The sequence below is a fragment of the Crotalus tigris genome, unplaced genomic scaffold (genome assembly GCF_016545835.1).
Source record: "Crotalus tigris isolate CLP2741 ecotype Arizona unplaced genomic scaffold, ASM1654583v1 scf7180000023830.6690815, whole genome shotgun sequence".
NCBI classification, from domain to species: Eukaryota; Metazoa; Chordata; class Lepidosauria; order Squamata; family Viperidae; genus Crotalus; species Crotalus tigris.
The window spans coordinates 4,250,861-4,274,444 of record NW_024100214.1 but is presented as its reverse complement, the minus strand read 5'-3'; the positions used below and the strand labels follow the sequence as shown (position 1 = coordinate 4,274,444).

The 23,584-nt window shown below is 37.9% G+C and overlaps 1 protein-coding gene and 1 long non-coding RNA gene across 6 annotated transcripts in view; one reads left to right on the top strand and one right to left on the bottom strand.

The window, feature by feature from the left end:
• LOC120298319 overlaps positions 1–3,045 on the top strand; it is a 24,360-nt gene extending 21,315 nt beyond the window's left edge. The window contains exons 3-4 of one of the 2 annotated variants that reach the window (XR_005554044.1): positions 1,636–1,816; positions 2,684–3,045. This is a non-coding gene — a long non-coding RNA (uncharacterized LOC120298319). Of the gene's footprint in view, positions 1–1,635; positions 1,817–2,661 lie in introns of both variants that reach the window. The other variant, XR_005554045.1, reaches the window with a different exon arrangement.
• WDR75 (WD repeat domain 75) overlaps positions 1–23,584 on the bottom strand; it is a 27,907-nt gene extending 4,323 nt beyond the window's left edge. For 2 of the 4 annotated variants that reach the window (XR_005554043.1, XM_039321919.1), the window contains exons 1-17: positions 23,355–23,584; positions 22,259–22,388; positions 21,390–21,455; positions 20,449–20,548; positions 19,597–19,721; positions 18,223–18,293; positions 16,375–16,491; positions 14,401–14,489; positions 12,843–13,001; positions 11,928–11,987; positions 11,699–11,814; positions 8,475–8,650; positions 7,039–7,196; positions 5,337–5,520; positions 3,882–3,976; positions 1,701–1,796; positions 463–632 (exon numbers count right to left, since the gene is read on the bottom strand). Coding sequence is in view for 3 of the 4 variants with exons in the window: in XM_039321919.1 (XP_039177853.1) it covers positions 463–632; positions 1,701–1,796; positions 3,882–3,976; positions 5,337–5,520; positions 7,039–7,196; positions 8,475–8,650; positions 11,699–11,814; positions 11,928–11,987; positions 12,843–13,001; positions 14,401–14,489; positions 16,375–16,491; positions 18,223–18,293; positions 19,597–19,721; positions 20,449–20,548; positions 21,390–21,455; positions 22,259–22,388; positions 23,355–23,440 (1,998 nt within the window). In the remaining variant the exon portion in view is untranslated. The remainder of the gene's footprint in view (positions 1–462; positions 633–1,700; positions 1,797–3,881; positions 3,977–5,336; positions 5,521–7,038; positions 7,197–8,474; positions 8,651–11,698; positions 11,815–11,927; positions 11,988–12,842; positions 13,002–14,400; positions 14,490–16,374; positions 16,492–18,222; positions 18,294–19,596; positions 19,722–20,448; positions 20,549–21,389; positions 21,456–22,258; positions 22,389–23,354) is intronic. The other 2 variants (XM_039321920.1, XM_039321921.1) reach the window with 2 other exon arrangements.

Below are 23,584 nucleotides of genomic sequence, written 5' to 3'. Positions count from 1 at the left end.
TTTCTATAGCTGTCCATCCCAGTCAATAATTTTTTTTAATTTAAAAAAATATATTGCAATTAAAAATACTAAAAACATTTTGGAAAAAATAAAAGCATTCAGATTAAATATACATTCTTCTTCTTCTTGTGCCATATCCGTTATCGTACATTGGCGATCAAGTGTCAGGAACCACAAAAGTCTTTAAGTTATTTTTTTCTTGTTTCTACCTCCCACCCCAACTAGGACAATATTGTAGTGACAGTCTATTGGAAAGACTGGCAAAAATGAATATTATAGCCTCTTTTCAGATCTCTTAGTCATCCCTATCAGTTTCACTCTAAGTGATGTGTCATGACATATCGCAGCTTTTTTTGCATTGCCGGAGCTGGGGTGGGTGTGGCCTCGGCATGAGGCAACCAGCCCACGGGTCGGCAGTTTGACACCTCTGGTCTAAATTATTTTAATAAACTCGGAACTTACGTGCGTTTCAGTGAGAAAATAAAACTGAGACTGGCTAAGCCACTGATATTTTTCGGAGGTAATATATTCAGGAACATCTCTTGGAACAAAGATAGCCCACTGGACTTTCCCTTTGCAGACATTCCTTTGGATACACAAGGGCCGTGGTTCGCTGGGCTTGAACACAAACACTAAAGCAGAGAAGAATATCTTTAGCCTTTGAAAACAACCCTGTCTGTTTTTCTGACTCAGAGTTGAAGTCATTGAGTTACAAAGCCACAACGATCCCAAGAGCATGGAGTCCCAGCCTTGATATTGCTAATCAATCTTGTATAAGGCCAACTTAACAATTAATCTGGCAGGAAGAGCCAAACTGGATCATTATAGTTGTAATAGTGTGAGAAAACCACTGCCAGATGACACCTCTTGATGAGAAATAAGCTAGCTGAGCCTTCCCCAACTAGTCCCATTCATAGATTGGGACTCATAACTCCTTGAATTTCCAACTATCATGCTGGTTCAAAATCCTAACCTCTAGATTTGGAGAAAATCAAGTAGAGATGGCTACTGTTCAGGAAAAGGAATGGTAAAAAAGATTGATTTTTTCATATGGCCTTCACTCCTACCTACCATGACAGTTTTTTAACAATGGGATTCAGACACAGAACTCTGTACTTTTTCTGTTATTTTCTCAACCAAAATGGCTTGTTCATAAAGCGAAACAGTATTATTATAAAACTGATATCAAGATTACTAGGTTCTCTTTAAAAACATCTTTTCTTCCTCTGTAACAAAAATCTGAAAACCAGAAGCTGCTTTAACACTAAGAGATTAAGTAATAACTAACAGATAGATACCCCCCAAAGGAAAACAACTCCCTCTATATGTTATTTATTCCAAATACAGTGAGTAATTGGGTTTTGATCCTAAGATAAAATTCATTTCAGAAGTTCCACCATTAATCAATTTTTGGCAATTATTCACTTCTACCTCAGCATCGCTCTGTACCTTTACTCATATTCAAGAGGACCCAGCCCTCTGCAGAAAGGTCAGGCAGTATCAAAGCAAAGGAAAAGATTGAAAAACTAACTACACTGAATTTCCTGTTACGTTTTTGGTAGGATCTAAGTTTCCAGGTTCAGCCTAGTTAAAAAGTTTGTTTTAAGTGGCATTAAATCTAAAATATTTTTCTAGGCATGATAATACCACAACTGGGATCAACCATTCTACACAAAGTAGAGAGGTCTCTTTGTTCTCACCATCTGAATATTCTGAGTGCTGAGAAATTGCGACAATATTCTCAGACAGATGATCAGGCTGAAGAATGTTGACATGTAACTGGGCACTCCATTCCACTGAAAAGAAAAATAATCAGGTCAGTAAAAAGAACCACAGACTATGCAAAGAATTATTTTTTTTCTAGGAAGGGCACAACTTGCAAGAGAGGCAGATTCAATTCAAATGCAACTTTCAAAATATTTTGAGTAGGGTTTGCATAAGGGATGAGACTAAGAGGGTGTTCCCCAATGATGGCTGGCCTAAGGTTACCCAACAGAACAAAAAAGTGTCCTGAAATCCATCAATCACATTTTGGCCGCCATCAGCTCTAAAGATTCTGTTTAGTTCATCTGGAAAGGAGAGACCATACAAAGTGGCACGGGATAAGCATAACCCTGATAGATTCACATTTTGAAATCATGAACCGTTAGAACTCAACTAGTCATATAATTTACTATTAGTCTTTTATTTAATAATAAAATACATTAAAATGTGCTCCAGTAGACAATTAGTTTTCTCTAAATCCATAGGACAAAGGCAGATTACACTTTGCCAAGAATAAAAACAGACAAAAAAAATCATAATTTTCATATAATGGTTACTATTTAGATCCCTTTAACAGAGAGGTCCTCAACCCTTGGGCTGTGGCCCACTACTAGGCCGTGACCTATTCCCAACTCACACCCCCCGTTTCCCCTCTCCTTCCCCCCCCCGGCCAGGTTGCCAAGTTTGGGGACAGCTGGTCTAACACCATAGTCTTCTCAGGTAGTCAGGAGAGACCTGCTCAATGTTTCAGGGCTAGGAAATGGGATGTTTTCTACTGAGGCACCCAACTCTGCTGGTCCTCCTCTTGTTTGGTTATTAGAATATTTTGTCTTGTGGCTTTCAGATTTTGTTTAGTTGCCTGGATTTCTGTAAATCATTTATTTATTCCTAAAATAGGTCTTTCTTCCCACCTCTCCAGCAGCTCCTCAAAACTCTTCTGGAAGAACTTCCAATTCTCTGAATTTATAGGAGAGCAATGCAAGGGGACAGGCAGTTATCCCTCTCCCAACTCCACTGCAGGCTATCCGCATATAAGTGGCATTGAGTTTCCCTCGTTGTAAGACTAACGAAATAACTCTTCCTGACAGGATTACTAACAGCATCCTAAACTAGACTACGGAATAAATTTGCTGATGCTAAATGACTCATTTCAATTTGTATTTAATATAAAAAAATCCATCTTATTTTGTACTAGCTGTACCCAGCCACGCGTTGCTGTGGCTCAGTCTGGTTAAATGGAAAAGAAAGAAAAGAGAAAGCGCACGTTTGTAATATGTTTAATTTCACAATGCTTGTGGGTATACAATATTTTTTGTTGTTCCATTGTCTGTGCAGATATAGAGATTGTTTGGTTTGCCGGCGCTGTTTTTCAAAAAGAGCATGTTTTTATCTGTCACAGGTGTGACATCTATAGGTGTGATATCTAGTAAGTATATAAAAACACGTGCGTATTCGAATGCAACGTTGTGTCAAAATTTCAAAGCAATTGGTGAAGAACTTTCGGAGATTTAAGATTTTGAACAAACGAACATTTACATTTTTATTTATATAAATAATGATCTTCTAACAGTTGGACTTCATGCATCTCTTTAACAGCTTAGTTTTCAGCTGAACAAAAATTTTGGCCATTTGTCAAAAAGACACAGATTAACTCAGTATCTTTTGGCAAAATGTACCACAAATTAATAATAGCAGGCAGCTGGTAGTTAGTAACAGTAATCCAGGGCATGTGCTAGTGGATTAACCTGCCATTTATTGTTAAACATTTACCATATTTTCCGGCGTATTAGACGACTCGGCATATAAGACGACCCCTGACTTCAGAGCCGATTTGCATGCTTAGAAAGTTGCCTTATATGCCGGAAACTACTGTAATTTCCGGCGTATAAGACGACTCGGCGTATAAGACAACCCCCGACTTCGGAGCCGATTTGCATGCTTTAGAAAGTCGCCTTATGCGACGGAAAATACGGTACTAAAAGGATGTTCTTTTCCCAGATGAAATGAAAACTGAAAAGGTTTTGTTTGCACGGACCCCTTCTTTCAACTATTGGGTTACTGCAGCATAAAATTCCGAGGGAGAAAAGAAGAGGCAAGAAGTAAAAGCAAAGACTTACATGAACAATTCAGCAAGTTCCAGCAGCACAAAAAGCCACTGCTGGTGGTGCCAAGAAGATATTTGGAAGAAATGAGCCTCCCAAAGCATAGGCTCCTAAAGGAAGGAAGGAAGGAAAGGTCAGAATAGTTGCCCAACTCCCAATCTCGCCAGTAACATTCACTGCTACATTCGTCAGCATCCAGGATTGAAACTGGTGGAAAAAGAGCTGATCGTCCCCAGTTCAGCGAGATATTTCATAATATGCCCCCCTCTACATTATCCAGGGTCTATCTCAGAAACTCATTTCTCCAATTTGGTTATAAGACTCTTATGCTGGCCAAAGATACACCTCAAAGTGATATACTGTATGCTCAACAGCAACTTATCTATCGTGGTTTGGAGAACAAAGGTAAACAAGAAGGACATCGAAAAAGTTCCTGCAAAAGGAAGGACATCACTGATGTTCTGGCCAGCTGGACGTTCAGGAGTTAAGGTTAGCCAAAGCCTTCCAATTTCACCACTGAGCAACTTTATGGTCTTTTTAACCTACATGTCCTAGCAGTGACTATATGTACAGACCTGGGAACAAATTCCATTTTACAACGGTACAATTCAAACCGCCTACTAACAGCAATCAAGCAAATGTTTACCCAAAAAGGGTCAAGGAAGTCATTTGAAAAAAAGAGCACCTTCCGAACAAACGGTTCTGTTGAAACCATTTCAGATAACAGGGCTCTCTGCAAGTGCTGACAGGCAGGAGGTCACGATCAATTTTAGACCTTTTCAGAAACTGTCTTGCTGACGGAACAGTAAATTAGGAGGAACTGGCTTTGACTGCGGTAGCAACCAAACGTGAGGAATTCAAGCCGACTGAGGGCAGAGAGGCATTGAGAACTATAGCCATCAATTTACCTATTTAAGAATATTGTATCACAAGCGCTCACACTTCAAAAGGGTGATCTATTTACTGAGAAGCACAAATGCAGCCACAATCCTTAGTTATAATGAATTGTTGATTTAATCATTCATGTTAACCAGACTCCTTTTACTGGCTGCGGGAAGTTCAGAAATGAATACAAGAGAGGGCCCAATGACTTTGCTTGTTATTCCAATGCGCATTTTAGTTTCATAGAAAAGCAATTTTACATTTTTTTTTAATCTCAACCTTTTCCCCGCTATCTCTCTTCCCTCGTTTTATTCTTAACCCAAAGGGTCCTGATCTAAGCTAAAATTATACATACTGCATGTGCTGTTCCAGGCACAGAAAATGAGTTAATTTATGAAGACTGTTGTCTCTATTGTCAGATCCTGTTCTAAAATTAATTAGGGCAGGTTGTAAGCTGAGAAGAGCATTTCAGACTCACTTTTGAAAACTGCAACATTACACTTTTCAAATGAACTTTTTAAAAAGCCATTTAAATACTAAATAAGCAAAGCTATAAGACCCGGAAGAGCAAGCATACAAAATACATACGTTATAGTCCCTGGAGGATGGCAGAAAGTGCATTTTAAATCCCACGTTTCAGAATCCCACAGGGTGATCGTTTTGTCAAAGCTAACAGCGAGTAAAGAGCCATCTTCAGAGAAGCAGCAATTTGTAGCTTGATAATTATGATAGCTGCCCACAAAATCGCAGGTCCAAGTTACGCTTTCACCTGCTGGGGAAGAGGCACACGGATTTAGGAAAGGAATATAAATGGCATGGAAAAGATCATGGGAGAATTTTAATTTCACAAATTTGGCCTGGTTCGCTTGTGAGGTATCCACTTGCTCCTTTCCTTGCAAGAAAACTCCCAATTCTTTGCAATGGAGCAATATCAAACTAATGTGGGACCAACGAGACCCCATTTTCTTTTTCCACTGGAACAGAAGAAGGAGAGCTTAGTCCATGTTGATAGTCCAGTGGATCAATTCCACACAAACCGCACGTTACTCTCTCTTTTTCTGAAGCAGGAAAAGCCACAGATTGCTGGGGAATATTTCTATCCAAGAGACAGAAATTTCTGAACCAAGAGACCACTGTGTGGGAGTAATACTTGCCATGGCAAGCAAAAAAGTGAAAAAACCAAATCTTTGCTATTTAAGTTTATTTCTACACAAAATGGAATCTTGCTAAAAAGCACGGCCATATATAAGTGACTGTATTTTTGCTGGCACTTCGTTCAAAAGAAATCCTAGGCTACCAGCCACAACTGCAGAGGTTTGCCTGAGGCAAACATAAATCCAGAGACTTCACTTTTAAAAGGCTTCTTAATAAGCTATTTGCAATCACTAATTTGTGCCCAGGGCTGCAGTTTTTCTTGGAATCCATCTCCTTTCAGACCACATGGAAGAGAGAATTTAGAGTCATGAAAGACACATTACATTTAATACAACATCTGAATATACCACATCAAGAAACGAACAAACAAAAAAAGCTCAAACACAACACTCAAAATAGCAAGATAGATGCTTCTTAAATAGGTGCTCCTACCTGCCACTTTAAATGCCCAGATTATGAAAACCATAAATAACTTTCAAGTATAAACAGCACTCTTTTCTACAAGAGTAGGTATTTTACACATGGAAAAATGCAGAAACTTAAAATTAAGGGGGAAACAAAAAAAATCTGACAATTCCACAAAAATGTCCCATAAAGATTAGCAAGCTTTCATGATTGAATGTAAAGGGGTAAGAAAATACTACAGTTACAGAGTTCCTATCCTATCCTAGTTGCCATCAATCACAGAAGTTCAATCACAGCTACGCTAAAGTCTTTTTCTCTTGTAATATATATGATTTTATTCCAGTTGCAAAGTTTGCCAATGGTCAAATTTGACCGCACATAGAACAGCTGACATAGTCATGTCTCTCTGCATAGAGCTAATTTTTACCTATTTAAATACATACATATACAAATACACACAAATACGTACGTACGTACTCCAGAAGGAAACAGAAAAATAAAAGTAAGTCATGCTGCTTATCTGAGTTTTAGAAACGTCATAAAGATCCTTTTTTCTTTAGCCTTTAGCATGGCCTTTTACAGATTTAGAGAACCAACCAGGAAATGGTCACCTTGCACTGTAATCAATCCTCGGCTGTTCCTCCAATTCCTTAATTTCATTAAAAAGCCCAAACTGAACACTTTATTCACGTTGCAAATGAATGAAGGCTACTCTCCCCATTTTACTTACTTTCACTGTCTTTATCCATCAGCAGCATCCAGACCTTGAAGTGTCCATCATTGCTGGTTGTTACCAGAGTAACATTTTCAGAGCCATCTGTGTCACGGAAACACATCGCTGTTATGCAGTCCTCATGTGGTGTATTTATTCGTGTGTTTAGAGTAAAGCTAACATCAAAAAAGTATATATTAAAGTATTCTCATAAAGGAAATGGGCTTCAAGGCTTGTCATATTATGCTGGCTTGATATATTACATATTTTAATTCTGAACAATGATCATATCAAGTAAATGGATGATGTAATTATTGGATATTACAATTTCCAATTGATGGTGTTGCATTTTTATCCTCAAATAAAAGTGGGGCATTCTATACTACTGTACCACTGATAGAAATAGTCAGTATAAGAAATAGATCTGGTTATAAAGATATATCAAGATATAAAACGTAGTAGTTGCCTCTGAGTTGAGCTTGACTCCTGACGAATTACACATAAATATTCATACAACTTTGCCATTACCTTATTTTGAAGTGTTGTTTCAACATTCTCATTTACATTAAACAGACCTCATAGAAGAGTGTGTCTTTCCTGTACAGTTAATACTCTTCTATCGAATTCATATCCTCGAACATTAAAAAGAGGATACAGCAATGTAAGGCTTGTAAGGCATCTCTCTACTTATTGAATCTAGGAGGTGATTTATAGATATCACTGGAATTGCCCAACTGTCAGAAACCATCTGTTGTATTATGTTAATTATATAAATGGAATAGGAATGAGAAATAAGGTAGGTTGCCACTCGTTCCATGTCATCATTCGGTTTCCTAAGTACTCCGCTGATAATTAGCATGGTCAACTTAGGGTAAATGATATACATTTATACTTGTACAAAAATAGAAGCCAGAATGTAAAAGTAGCTGAAACACCGGGAACACTGAGAAGATGCTTGCCATCCAAGTCCTATCGAGGTTAACCTGTGTAACAAATCAGAAATGGAATACCAGCTTTCTCCAGACTGATGCCCACTAGGTTAACTTGGGACTTCAGTTCTTTGGCCGTTTTAGCTGGGAATGCAGAGTGACAATGTTAAGATTAATTGGAGGCTCAGCACATAAATCACAGATTTTTTTTTCCTCAAAAATCTATCTCTCCCTGAAATAAACGATGTTACTGCCCACTTGCACTATGTCGTGAAGTCACTGCTCTGCTTCCCTGGGGGCCTCCGTTCCCTGGGGCTCAAAACAACGCTGTAAAAAAGGCCAATTATGAAAAAAAAATGACCCGTCCTTGGGCTCTTGAGACACTTGAAGTCTTGATATTCATTCTCCATGTCTAAAAGCAAAATCTATGCTTTAAAATGATCTCGGGGTTATGTGTCTGCTCTGCAAGGTAGAAACTATAGGAATACAACTCCCTTTGTCCAGCACAAATTCAGACCTGTTTACCTTTGGGTCTGCTCACTATAGGCCCAGAGCTTCAGCTGCATCTCAATCTCACTGCCGCTTCCTTGCCGTTGTTCCACAGTAGCCAGCCAGTCGCCTTTGGAATGAAATGCAGCTTTCATTAAGTCAATCTGGTCCAGACCCGACTGATGAATATACTCCTGCTGCACAACATCCAGCTGGGCATTTCAGAAAGAGGGAGAGGCAAAAGAGTTGTTTAGGCTCACGTACATTGGGAGGCAAGTCAAAAGCAAATCAGTACAAAAGACTTTGCAGGAGGTATATCAAATCTTCTCTAAACTAAGCAATATCCGTAGTTCTTGACTTACGACTGTTCGTTTAGTGACCCATTCAAAGTTAGCACTGAAAAAAAAGTGACTTATGACTGGTTTTTTCACCCTTCCAACCTTTGCAGCATCCCCTATGGTCATCTGATCAAGATTCAGATGCTCGGCAACTGACTCGTATTTATGACGGTTGCAATGTCGTAAATTGCAAGGTCATGTGATCGACTTCTGCGACCTTCTGACAAGCAGTCAATGGACAAGCCAGATTCACTTAACAACTGTGGAAAGAAAGGTTGTAAAAATGGGACAAAATGAACTTAGCAACCGTCTCACTTAGCAACAGAAATGGTGGGCTCAATTGTGGTCGTAAGTTGAGGACTACCTGTACAAGGAAGGAGGCAACCTAAAGTTAGGGTGAGTAAAGGAGACATAGATACCAAAATGCATTCACACCATTCTTTAGGGTTTGCTACCAAGCCATCTGTAGTTGGCGTTCTTTATAAAAATGAACAGTTGTTTCATTCCATTATATTGCTCGGTCAGTAAGATCAAAATTTTGGATGATCTCTGTTATTTTGCATGTCTTACGTTGTATACAATGCGACCCTTTGATGAAAGTATTCAATTTCAGCCCATTTCAATTTGTTGATGCTTAATATGTTCATGTTTCTAGTGGTTTATTCATTTTTTTAGTTTTGTACACCAATAAGAGTCCGCTGGAGCTGGGCGGCCAATATATTTAAATAATTTAATTAATAATAACATGTGGTCATTTCACCTCATCTTTCACTGTGTTAAACAAGCATAAGGTTAAATTAAAATTTCAAAATAGCATTAGATTAATGCTATACATTAAAGTATCTTGTATCAACTGAGAACTTTAGGTTACTAAAATCAATAATTAACTACAATATCTTATATGATTCTTAAGTCAAAGCAAAAAGTTACAATATAACTTTTTATAAAGAATTCCATCCTTACGTAGAATTAAAATTCATTAATAGTTTCCAAGCTGAATTCTTCTTATTTGTTTTTCATATGTAAGGGTATTTGAAAATACATCAAGTCTTGGAGCCATAATTTACTTTGCCATTATTCTATGGATGGAATTATAGATGTTTTCAAGTGAAAAACATAGTTACCATATGCAAAACTAACTTACAAAGTCTTAGTCACAAATAGTATGCAAATAGTATACATCTGCAATCCCATACTTCCAGTCCTCCCTGGAATACTTTTTGCAAGTCTTTCACTTACAAACTTAACAGCAACAGTTAATTCTACTTCTTGCTGTGAAATAAATTGCCATGCTGTCTATGCTGTGAAATAAATTGCCACTGACATTGAAATCAGTTCTGTCATCATTACCATTCAGAAAGGGGCATATTTCCAATTATCTATCCAGGTTTTTTAATATTTTACTCTTTATCGTTTATTGGTTGTTGTTTTTTTAGAAAATATGTATTGTTGCCACTCCTATCCCCAAAACACCATAAAATGATATAATACAGTGGTTCTCAACCTTTTTAATGCCGCGATCCCGAACCGGTCGTAAGTCGAGGACTACTCAACCGGTCGTAAGTCGAGGACTACTCAACTGGTGCAGCACCGTTTGCAGAATGGGACTTTTGGCGGGCTCAGCAGGGCAGAGACAGCCTGGACAATTCCTATTGGCTTTTGAAAGCCAATAGAATTAGACTCTATTCAAGAGAGTCTATTCTGTTGGCTTTCAAAAGCCAATAGAATAAAAGGGAGTAGCACAGCTAAAGAAAAGGGGGAAAAAATGGCGGACTGTGTTGTTTGGCGACCCCCGTGAAATGGTCGTTTGACCCCAAATGGGGTCCCAACCCACAGGTTGAGAACCACTGATATAATAGAACACTGCCTTCAGAAAGATTGAAACAAGTACATACAATCAGCTGGAAGAAGACTGAATATATATATATGAAGCTGCCTTAGCCCATGATCCATTCAGGCTCATCTCTTCAAACTAGTAGTGTTAGAACTACTTTCCTATTGTCTACAGCTTCTTAATTTTGTTAATTAGGCTTTGCTGAACATTCTGCATGAAAACATACAATCCACTAATTATCTTACTATCCTTTCTAGAGTAAAAATAAGAGGATATATAACTATTACTCTCATGCAATTGTAAAGTGTATTTTGATTTTTTTAAAAAAATAAATAAATAAAAGGGCTTGTCTTTTCGTAAGGACACAGTCCTTTACCATGCTTTTTCAGTGGCTTCCATTCAAAGCTTTTGCATACCTCTATGTATAACTCAACCATCAACATCACTTGATATCACCATATTTCTTTGCTTCTGTATAGAAACTCAGAGACTTTATTCTCTTTAAGCCCATTATCCATTTATCCTAATGGCGTTAGTGACTTCTACTTATGTATGACAGAGTCTACCTTTTGCCCCCCTATCACGTGGCCTTTTCCAACGTCAGCAAAGCTTATCCTGAAGTTCAGTACTTCACCTTATCACATCACCATCCCCACTCCCAATCCACGTCATCACACAACTCTATGGCTACCCCATACAGAGACAACTCGCTTAATTTTCACACAAAAAATCCTTCCCACAACACCAAGGTATTGCTCACCCTGCCTTGTTGAGTACCTTGAGGATGGCATTTAAAAGGCATATATTTAACAACTTGTCTGGTAAGTAATTAGAACAACCCATTAGCAACCTTGGAGTCTCTTCTTCTTTTCCACTATCTCCTTGACTAGACGAAGAGAAACCTACTGCTCAGTTCTAGTTCCCTGATATTAATTTACCTAATAAAATATATTTTTTTCAGCCTGTTATGAGGTCAATATTGGGTATTTTCCTTCTCAACTGGTTGAATGGAAACACAAGCTCTTTTGTAAACTAGCAACTTCCCTGAATTTACAAGGTTTTATCACATATTCACTAATTTAACTTACATTGTACAATAATTTATCATTTTGCAGTGAATAGAACTGCAGGTGTCCAGGCTTGCCATTTAGAACCAAAGCTTTCGTTCTTGGATCAACTATCAAACCAGTCTTGACATCACTGCCTGAAATAAAAAAAAAATGGTTTGAAGCAGAATGCCATTTTTTCCTAAAACACAAAACACAATTCCATCCCCACCCCCACCCCCCCCATCCCCAAACCTTTTACCCTACATACCTTTGATTAATCCTTGAATTACTGCAGAAACTTTCAGGTTGCTATGTATGATTACTATCTCTGTGTGTATAAAAAGAAGTTAATAAACGTAAGAAAAAAAAAGGCTCACAGAAGGTAGAGAAAAGTTATCATCTACAACTGGACAATTCAGAATATCTGCTAGATCAGAAGATACTTCTATTGGGGGGGGGGGGAAGAGCTTGCTTTTGAGGGCTGTTTAAATCTTGGTAGCATTTCTGTAATTGGGCCTGGAACAATTTGGTTGAAGCAGCAACCGACAATACTTTGGTTCAGCAGCTTTCACAGAGGCCAGCAAACCTCTTTCTAGGACGGGGTGTCAAACTGCCGGCCCACAGGCCGGATGCGTCATGCCAAAACTGTGCCCACCCCATTGCCAGCAATGGAAAAAAAAAAGTCGTGATACATCACGACACGTCACGTTGCGAGTTTGACACCCCTGTTCTAGGATAAGGCTTTGAAGATAATCAAATGTCAGGTGACCTCAAAAGTAGTCCACTGTAATGTGTAGCTATTCTTGAAGGCTGTTCAAAATTAAAATTACTTTAAAATAAGGTAGCAGGACCATTTTGTACTGTAAGTCACTGTAAGTAGCTAACTCCCTCCTGTGCAACATGGATCGGGTGTATGTAGCTATCAGAGCTTGATAGATGTCAGCTTAGGTTGTCTAATCAGCACAGTAAGTTATGGAAACTGGACTCCAAAATATCTGGAGGCCAACAGCCCCCCACTGCAGAGTTGCAGCAGCCATAATTTTTGGACCAAGTAATGGGGGGGGGGAATCTGCTGTAACTTTGAAGGGTCACTAAACGACCAGTTGAGGACTACCCGTATATTATAATAAATTTCGTATGTAAAACCAAAAAACAATGACAAATCTTCCCGGTCTGGTCTTACTGTTATCGGAATGTGAAGTACAAAGAAGAGTTCCATCAGGTGAGACAGAGATATGCTGTATTGTGGCCCCTAAACGAGGCAAGAATTCCTTTTTAGCATCTGACCCATCTCGCCACTGAACCAGCACTGATTCAATCCCACCACTCAAGAGGCTAGTGCCTGTTGTTCCAAACAAAAGGAAAAAAAAAATGAGTCAGAGGGCGGATGAATCTATTAACAACCAATAAGAGAATAACTTATAATAACTTACAGTAAGAATAACAAATAAGAAGCCAAGAATAACCGAGCAGCGGTTCTCAATTGTTTTCAATGTACTCCAGTGATTTAAATTGTTTTACATTTATGCCATTGCTAATAAGAAGTAAAGCCAATTCTTGCTCTGGCTGAGTAGCCAGTACAAGTATTTGGATCCTATGAGGACTTGTCATACTAAGTGGAAATAAAAAGGGCTATAAGACCACAATCTTGCACAAAATGACTGAGGAATGAGCTCAGTGAACTGACTCCCTCCAAATTGTGCCAGCTCTCTGTATGATAAATGTCCTGCTGGAAAGGTGTATAATGAGCATATCTTTTTATCTCTGTATATAACAGGTCTCACAAACCAAAATTCAACTTCTATAATGCTATGGTTAACATTTGCTTTAACAAGGGATTAAGGTTTTTCTTTTCACGTAAGAAGCAGGATTTTCAAGCCAAACCTTAACGCTTTGCTTACGTTAGCAGAAAAATATGTTCTGCTGCCACACAGCAAAATTCTTCCTCTTTCCTGTTCAAATAAGAAGCCAAGAATAAAATAAACACCACAGAGGCCACCTCAAGTGCTTGGCAAGGTCCAGAATTTTCCAACAGAGACAGCTGATTTTCCCCCAGCTACTTAGGGAATGGCTCAGCTTCCCTGTTTACATACCCTGATATAAACAGGCATAACCATTTTATTACCTTGCCATTAATCAACCCATAACCTTGATTCTGTTTTTGCTGTGAAACCATTTCTAAAACCTCGTCTTTGATAGATTTACAGGTAGTCCTCGACTGACAACTACAATGGAACCCAACATTTCTGCCCCATTTTATGACCTTTCTTGCCACGGTGGTTAAGTGAAACACTGCAGTTGTTAAGTCAGTAACGTGGTTGTTAAGTGAATATGGCTTCCCCACTGACTTTGTTTGCCAGAAGGTTGCAAAAGGTGATCACATGACCCCGGGACACTGCGACCGTCATAAATATGAGTCAGTTGCTAAGCGTCTGAATTTTGATCACGTGACCATGGGAATGCTGCTATTGTTGTAAGTGTGAAAAGTGGTCATAAGTCACTTTTTTCAGCCTCATCATAACTTTGAACGGTGACTAAACGAATGGTAATAAGTTGAGGACTACCTGTATTTAGCATATCAAACTGTTTTTCTCATATGTTTGATGCTTCTGTGTTACATTTTCAGCAGTCTGCATATTTGCCGGTCATCAAAATGTGTATGCTTAAAAGATTAGTAGCATATAGAATACCCCAAAATATTCCCTCTTAAAACTGGGCTTTCATAACTCGGGCAATTTTACCTTCTACAGAGAAAGCAAGATCGATAACTTCATTGTGATGCCAGTGCATTGTAGAAAATGTATATTCTCTCTTATGGTTAAAATTTCTCCTGTAGGAATAAAAAACACATTGAATTGCTATTAACTTCTCAAGAGTTAAAGAGGAGCTAATATACAAATCACTTGGTCAAGTGTTAAACCAACCTTTCCCCAATCCAGTGGTGTGAATTTCTCTCTCTGGCCCGCCAGTGTGGCCAATACAGAGAACTGAGGACACTGAAATCTATGTATCCAAAGACACTTAAGCTGAAGGCATCTGGGCTACATATTTTTAATTCTTAAGCTTGCAAAGTAAAAATGTTTACTTTTTACATTATCCCTAGTTCCTACCAAAGAAAATATAGGTGAAAACACATATCTGCTTTCACAGGTGTATCACTTGCCTGGGTATAAACTACTGTAAAGGGTTAAGTAATAAGCATTTTTGAAAAGCAAAACCTTTACATTTGACTCAGAGAAGAGTACAGAAGACAATTGCTCAGGGATGGGTCAGATTTGGAATTTTGAGAGCACACCTCTGTCACATACAAAATAGTTGTCATGAGAGACATGTCTACTCACAAAATAAGTGTTACAGTGGATGTGACCAGTTATAAAGAGCCATTTGCCAAAGGCAACAAAAGCCTCCATCTAGACATTTTTTAAACTATCCCATCCCAAGGAACTTTCTGGGTCCAAAGACACTGTTGTAAAACAAATGTGCTAGAACATGGTGCCTTGTAACAAGCATACCAGCTTTCTATTTCATTCTCGATTAGTGTTTTGAATCAAGTGTGTATCCAAACGTATAATGCAAGCGTCTTCAAACTTGGCCCTTTTATGACTTGTGGACTTCAACTCCCAGAATTCCTCAGCCAGGCATGCGTGCCTGGCTGAGGAATTCTGGGAGTTGAAGTCCACAAGTCATAAAAGGGCCAAGTTTGAAGACCCCTGGTATAATGAAATGTATGCTTTTTTCAATGCCATCAAAAACTATTTCATTTTTTTCCCTTACGTATAGAAAACATCTGGATTAAGAACCGAACGCCTCCTGCTATCATTCATTGATTTATCAAATTTGCATAGCTTTGCATACATTTGTTGTCATTAGCCCCAAGGATGATCTCAAAGCAAGTCCCATCACTTAAGATAAGTAGTTTTAACTACAATATCCCTGCAAATCTGAATTCTTTGCTAGAAGACTGTCCTCTAATTGCGACAGCCTTCTGAAAAAAAAAAATCTTTCCTTTGTTATGTTCTGAATGCAGCCTCATACCATATTATTAATCCACATTCCCATGAAGGATAATCATCGCCTCTGATTAAAATTTAGGAACGTTAATACATTTAATCTACTATCAGAGGAAACATCTGCTACAAGTCTTCCAAGAATGAGCACTATGCTGCTTATTGTCAAGGCTCGTTTAAGGTTTTATTTCTCTGTACAAGCCCGTTGGCAATGTGGTATTTCAAGCTGGGCTTGACAGTATTAATTTTATTTATAATCTTGTGATCTGTAATGGATTGAATCCCCCTCCAATCTCTTCAGAGTGACATTTTTCTTAATTTGCAATAAATCAGTGCCATCTTGCAATCTGCATTGAATTCATTGGAAAACAGCTTTTTACCAAGCTCTAGACCAGGCACACTCAACCTGCAGACTGCGTACAGCCCTGGACAACTAGTAATGTAGCCCCAAGACCATAATGGAGGTTTGCTATCTATATACATTTAACTATATATGGTTTATATGCAGCCCAGGACAACTCCTCTTCACTCAATGAAGCCCAGGGAAGCCAAAAGGTTGGACACCCTTGATCTATTCTAGGCAATACAGTTTTGCCATACACTTGGGTATACTGGTGGCCAGAGGTTATTACTCTGACCTTACATTTTTCAGGAAGTATGTGCTTAGAAACAGCTGCCAATCCCAAGAATAACAAATGCTTGCCTCACCAAAGACGAATTTTGCCATCTTTGTGTCCACTTGCTATGCAGTCTTCCTTTGGGTGACAGGCTACACAGGTGAAATAGCTGGTTGAAGCATTTCTAAGATTTTTACCTATAGAGAAACTTCAAAAATAAAAGTTAGAACTTAGTTAGTTGCAGCTATTAAGCAGAATTATCCAAGAAATTAACAAAATTAAAATGCTATCTGCAAGAGCCATTTCCTAACCAGAATGCAGCATATGTAACAACACAAAGGTAGAAGACTGCAATAGCGTCTACATGAGACTACCATTTGAAGTCTATTCAGAAACTGATTCAGAATATTTCTGCCATCTCTGTATCTATTTTGACATGCATTTCATTTGCTTGGTGTTCAGGAGTCCAGCCATCTTCCAACTTAATTATTTGACACTCCTATGTTCAAAAGGTTTGGGAGGTAGGAATGGATTCTATGAAGAAGAACATATATATCTTTTTAATTTCTCCCTTAATCTATTTTCCTTTCTCTTTCATTGCTGTCCTGGATGGAAATCAATTATACCAGCTACAGAAATTGAATGGACTGGAAATTCTGGAACATTTAAGGACTGAGTTTGAAAGATACTTGACCTTTCCACCTCTTTCTCTTCTAATAAAGAATTCTAAGAAGCCAAAATAGAAAATGCTTACTCAATATCCACAGAAACCTTTAAAATCTGGGCCAACCAAATAGTGGTAAGAATTTGATCTTTTTGCATTTTTTTTCAAATTGCATGTTGTTATTTAAAGCAAATCATAACAACAACTCGCAACAAGTTGCCTCTAGGCAAGATGGGCAGTACAAATAAACAAATTCATATTATTACAATAGAATACATTTCTGGATCGCCAAATTATTTTTATTTAAAAGTTTTATATATACATCCATCCTACGAATCAGAATCCTGGGCAGCTTATAAGCAATAATAAAACAATAAAAACAAGCCATTAAAATCCAACAAAGAATCTCCCAATGCTCCTGACACACCTAGGAAAAAAAAAAACATAAGATTTCCCAGGGCTCCATCTCCTATACATAGTAAGGATGTGTTAAAAGCCTTCTTTTAAAAACCTCTTCCTAGGTTTTCACAAGGCCAGCAGGATAGGGGCCTGTCAAATTTTAAGGGGAAAGGGTGTTGCAAAAGGACAGGGCTGGCTATCGAAAAGCCACACTCCTAGGCCCCACTAGGCCAGGGGTAGGCAATCTTGGCTCTTTTATGACTCGTGGACTTCAACTCCCAGAATTCCTGAGCCAGGCTGACTCAGGAATTCTGGGAGTTGAAGTCCACAAGTCATAAAAGAGCCAAGGTTGCCTACCCCTGCACTAGGCAGAAATATTCAAGGGAAGGAACCTGGACCATGCTCACCCTATTCAACCTGCTGGAACAGGAAGACATCCTCAGAGGGAGACAAGTATCCTGCCCCCTTGTCATTCATGGCTTTAAAGATGAAGCCAGAAACTTCAAAAAAGCACTTTCGTTACTGGTTTATAAATAGTTTTTATTTGTAGTAGCCACACATCCTTACAGAAAATCTAATCAATTAACTCAGTGTTTCTCAACCTTGACAATTTTAAGGCATGTGGACTTCAACTCCCAGAATTCCACAGCCAGCAATGCTGGCTGTGGAATTCTGGGAGTTGAAGTCCACATGCCTTAAAATTGTCAAGGTTGAGAAACACTGAATTAACTGGTTAAACCCGAATTGGATGTTCTTTTTTTAAAAAACTCAAATCAACAGATTCATCCCTCTATAGCCAAAAGAGGAAGTAAAGAAGAACTGATTCATATTGCTTTGGATATTACACAGTAGTCAACTTATGCTTTTAATTCTCACCTGTAAATCTTATTCTTCTTGAAGAAACAAACAACAAGACGAAGCTTCCAGACTGATACTACATATTCACCCTGTCATAATGAAAATATAGTTGGAGATTTCAACCAGCTTCAACTTACATCTTACTTTGCTTAAGCAATTTGTTGAAAATACCACTTTAAGTTGCGAACCGGGGCTTTAGAATATACGGATGAGTGCATAAATTGTAATAAGCCAAAATCAAGGGAAAAATATAGCTTGGGGCCAGGTATGAACTTGGATTTACTTTCTGTCAAGATCTTAAATCTTTACATCAAGATGCCTGTCAAGATCAAAACATTCATTTGACTATAAAAATAATTAGAACAGTTGGGAAGCCCATTAATTTAAAGCAACCCCCGAAAAGTGACTTCATGCACCGGGAGGCGACCTGGTGCCTTGCAAATATTTTGGACCTGCTTTCATCGGCCTCAGTCATTATGATACATGATAACGGATCGTAGAAGTTGTAGAACAAGACATCTGGAAATCATTAGGCTACTCATTCCATTGTTAAAAACACCAAGCGGTTACATGTTTGATAATGCAACTCAGCTGTCACTGAAATGAACCGTTTCCACATCACAAACTGGACAGGGAGCAAGGCTTTAGTCAAGAAAAAAAACTGTAATTTATAAAGTTTACCATGAAGGAACTTTGGGGAAGGAAGAAAGGAAACAGCATGTATGCTGAACTGAGACATATAAAGCACTGTTGACTCCCTGAACAGGCCATCTATTTTTTTATCACCCGTGTCATAGATAGGTGCCCAAACTTTTGCTTTTCTCCTGCAGCAGACTAATCAGAGAGATAAAAAGAATGATCTGGAGCCTGATTACCCCAAACATTTCTCGGTATAATGTGTATGTTACGCAGGTATCCTCCTTGCCAGACAGTAGACTCAGAAATCCATTCATCTTCTGGTCTACTTGGAGAATTGCATTTATTTAAAACTAAAATAGATTGTTACAGAGTTCATCTTGTTTATTTTTGATGAAATTGGTTTACCTCCCAAGGAGGGAACAAAAGCCTGAAAAACTCTAGTCCCTTGCCTATACACTACCTCAGAGGTCCCCAACTTTGGCCACTTTACGATTCGTGGACTTCAACTCTCAGAATTCCTCAGCTAGCCATGCACTACCTGACCGAAAGTAGTGGCTTTTTTTAAAAAAAAAAAAAAAAACTTTTAATTTTTGACCATTTGATCATCAAAAAGGCAGCACAGATTTTGGAAAAGAGTGGGATGACTGATGGTGTCCTCCCATAAGTGACAACAGGGAATTACCAAGCCACTAACCCATCTCCACAGGATCAGCCATTTTTGCTACAGCATAACAATAAAGAAAGTATACATACATCTCTTCCAAATGCAGTACATTTGGGCGACTGGCTTACACCATTTAAAACCATTTCTAGTTCATTGGCTTCTACTTCTTGATCGGGTGTTTTTGGAAGTTTCACTGTCATTAGTTGAAACGTATCTGGTGAAATAAATATTTCTTATTAATAAATTGGTACAAATGGATACGAGCTGACAGTAAGATATTAATTTAATCATGGCTTGCTGATTAAGGAATAACAATCAGATTCACATATAATATTGAATCAAAATTAAACAGCATTTTAGTACAATGCATAAATCATTTTCTCCTATGGCTTGAATTATAGAACACATTCACTGAACTCATAAGAGAAATTTTTCCTAACCTGCTCTCCCCATCTCCCAATTCTCTCTAGAGAGATAAAGAATTGGAGCTACATTTAGAAAAATCTACTTTGGCTTCAGTTTTGGGATAAATTCATGATGCTCCTTCATTTCACCCATCATGGAAAGTCAATGAACATCACATTGATAGGTTGCTTTTTAGATCACTAATTTACAAAAACATCATAATAAAATTATTAGCATTCAATCGCAGCGCTTCATATTGTTTTTGCAACTTGCCACAAGTATACATCTAAAAATCCTGTCAAATAGTTAGCAATCCTGAGCTGGGGAGAGGAAAATAACCTTAAAATAAAGTCAGTAATTCTGAGAATGTAAGAGAGCTCATACATACCTACTTTTATTTTTCATAATACAAGAGGTAAAGTGCCACAAGCAGTGAATTTATTTTACCCTAGACTTCCATTCTTTAACCAAAGTTTTAAAGAGGTTTACGAGAACATAAGATCTACAGAAGAAAATAGACATAGGTTACAACATACCTGATTTTTCATCGTTAGGATTTGAAATGATGATAAACGCAGAATTCTCCAAACTTGCAAGGGTGTAAAATGCAAAGAGTTTAGACCCAACAACAAATGTCTGGAAGAAAAGAACACAGCAACACAATATCTCTATTAAGTCTCAGCCAATCTCAAGATGAAATCCTGGCAAGACATACAATTTGTCCTAAGTTCCAAGCAGCTTCTGAAAGTAGGAGAACAAGAAAAAATACTCCCTGTCCCATATTCCCAACGTGGTTTATTGTTTTGGTTTGGCTTGGTTAAAACATAGTTGCTCTTATGCCAGTACAACTGAAATTACTGCAAGAAAATTGTAATAACAATCATACTGAGCAACCATAACCAAAGATAATATACTATTTTTTCTAGTCTTAAAAGCCACTGAAAAACATAAAAACTTGCCATCTATATATCAGGTTAAAATAATAATAAAGTAAAAAATAACATCTACTAATATGAACATTTGTCTAAACATATAAATTTGGAACATTGATGACATTAAACAATATCTCAATATTGAAAAATAACAGGCTCACAACATCCCAAATCCCCAAAACCTCCTGAACAGCCAGGTTTGCATATCCTTCAAGATCATTATGAGCCATTTGAATTTCTGGATAAATTTTGTTTGATACTTTAAATTATGTCTTGGATTACATTTCATGTGCAGTAAATGATTTCATTAGCTAACATGTGGCTTGCATGATAATGGCATATTATAACCTGGCCATCATACAAAAATCACACCTAACATAATCCCATGATAGATAATGCATATTACTTAATTTAACTGCTGAAAGCAAGGGTATTTTTGGCATCATTAGGTACAAATCTATTTATTAATCTGTGATTTGATATCTCTGTGAGCATAAATTATGAGTGATGTGTAAAAGATTAAAGAAAAGGAAAATTGAACAAACCTTGATAAGAATTCCATCCATAAAATCCCAGAGTTTAATAGTGCCATCTAGAGACGATGAATAAAGCTAGTACGGAAAGAGGGAAAAAGAAGTTATCTATAAGTTCCAATGTAGATAGATGTAGAAAAAAATGTTGAGTTTCAGTACTCCTAGTGGCTCTTGCTATATTTATGACATTATAGCATGTGATAATTTTAATGTATTGGCTAAAGCATTCATTTAGCTAAAAAATCATGTGCACATACCGTGTTTCCCTGAAAATAAGACCCACCCCCAAAATAAGCCCTAGCCTGATTTTGGGGGGTGGGCCTAATACAAGTCCTACTCCAAAAATAAGCCCGGGAGAGGGGGGGGATCCTAGCTGAATCTTCAATCATCAGAGATAATGGAAATTGAGATCCAAAAAATTTAGAAGAGTTTCCCTAATTTTGTTTTAAATTGTGCAGGCCTCAAATGGCATGGAACTTTTAACTGCACAAGAAACAAGTAAGTTAATGCTGCTGGACTGATATATGTCCAGCAATTTGATCCAAAAGTTTAGCCTTCTAGATAGTGAAAAGTAAAAGCCATAGACAGTGAAAAGTTAAAGCCAAATTTAGAGTGATCGTTAATCCTACTTTCAGCAGACTTCAATTTTCAATTATTAGCCCTTTATATGTTAGTCTAATCCAGGGGTGTCAAACTGATAGTCTGCAGGCTGGACGTGTCACAAGGAAACCATGCCCACACCATTGCCGGTAATGGGGAAAAAGTTCCGATACGTCACACAATGTCACAAGTTTGACATGTCTGGTCTAACCCAATGATGTTTGAATGAAATGACATGCAAGAATTAAGTTAAAAAATGCTTTAATCAAACCGATAACAACCTGTAAATGATTTTGAGGATTCAACTGGATTCCTGTCACTAGATTGGTATGACCTTGTAAGATATGTAGACATTCTTCTGTAAGTGTACTATAGACTTTAATGTAGTCACCTGAAGCACATAGGAGATACCTGTAAATGATTCAAAAATAATAATTTAAAAGGCATCTATGTAATTCTAACAACATACTGCATATTAATTAGAATTAGAACATGATTCTTCAGATCTTTAACATTAAAGCTAAAAGACTAAAATAAAAAGGTGCTCAAAATCTACTAAACTATGTGACAGATCAGCACTAAAACTCTGTATTAAACCTAGGGTGCATTCATTCAAAAGCAGAATACATGATAAAGGTATTTCAATAACTATGAAGCAATAATAATTTTATTAAGATTCATATACTTGTATTATTTTATATTTCACATCAATACAAAACAAAATATAGGCCCACCACCTGAAATTTACAAGCCAAAATCCCAAAGAAGTGATGTCCTTAGTCTACAGGAAAACAAAAGGGTTGTGTGTCTATTTTTACATGCTCAAACATATTGACCTAACTGAGAATCCCAAAGGTGCTTTTTCAGAGTTGTTGCCTCTTGAAAAGGCATCTTTGGGACAACTATGACCTGGATGCCTGAGAATTTCTATAGATATGGATCTAATTGAGAACTAAATCTAGATTCTCTATTCAGAAAAACTAAAGATTACAGCACGAATCGTAATAAAAGGGAAGCCACATTCCAACTGCAGATCCTATGGCACTTTCTCCTTTTGAAGTGACATTACCGACTGCAAATTCATCTAAAGAGGGAGTAAATTTTTGGAGGTCAAAAGCAGTTGCCTAAAGATATCAACAGCATATAACCCGACCATCTATTCAGAAAAGACATACCACTACAATCAGTTGAATATTCCCGCTTATATGTCTGCAGAATGTATAAGTGTAAGCATTTTATATACAAGTGTATTGCAAGCGCGCAGGTACATGTCAATAAAATAAACACCATCCTTCCTGTAATCGCAGCTTTTCGCGTAATGGAAACTCGCCGCCTAAGAGAAAAGAAAAAAACTCTTCAACTCTGAATTCTACTAACTTCGAATCCGCAGAAAACACCGCGCGACACCCGCTCAACCAGCTCCCGCCGCAGCGAACCACGCGGAGTTCCTCCCGCGCCACCATTTTTCCACACGAGCCGACCTCTAACCTTCATGTCCCTCCCCTCCAGGAAATCTAGGAACAGCCGCAATCTCTCTAGCTAAAATATTTCCTGCAGCTCTATCGTATTCTGTCCTCCTTTCCTATAAAGGAAGTGAAGGTGGGGCG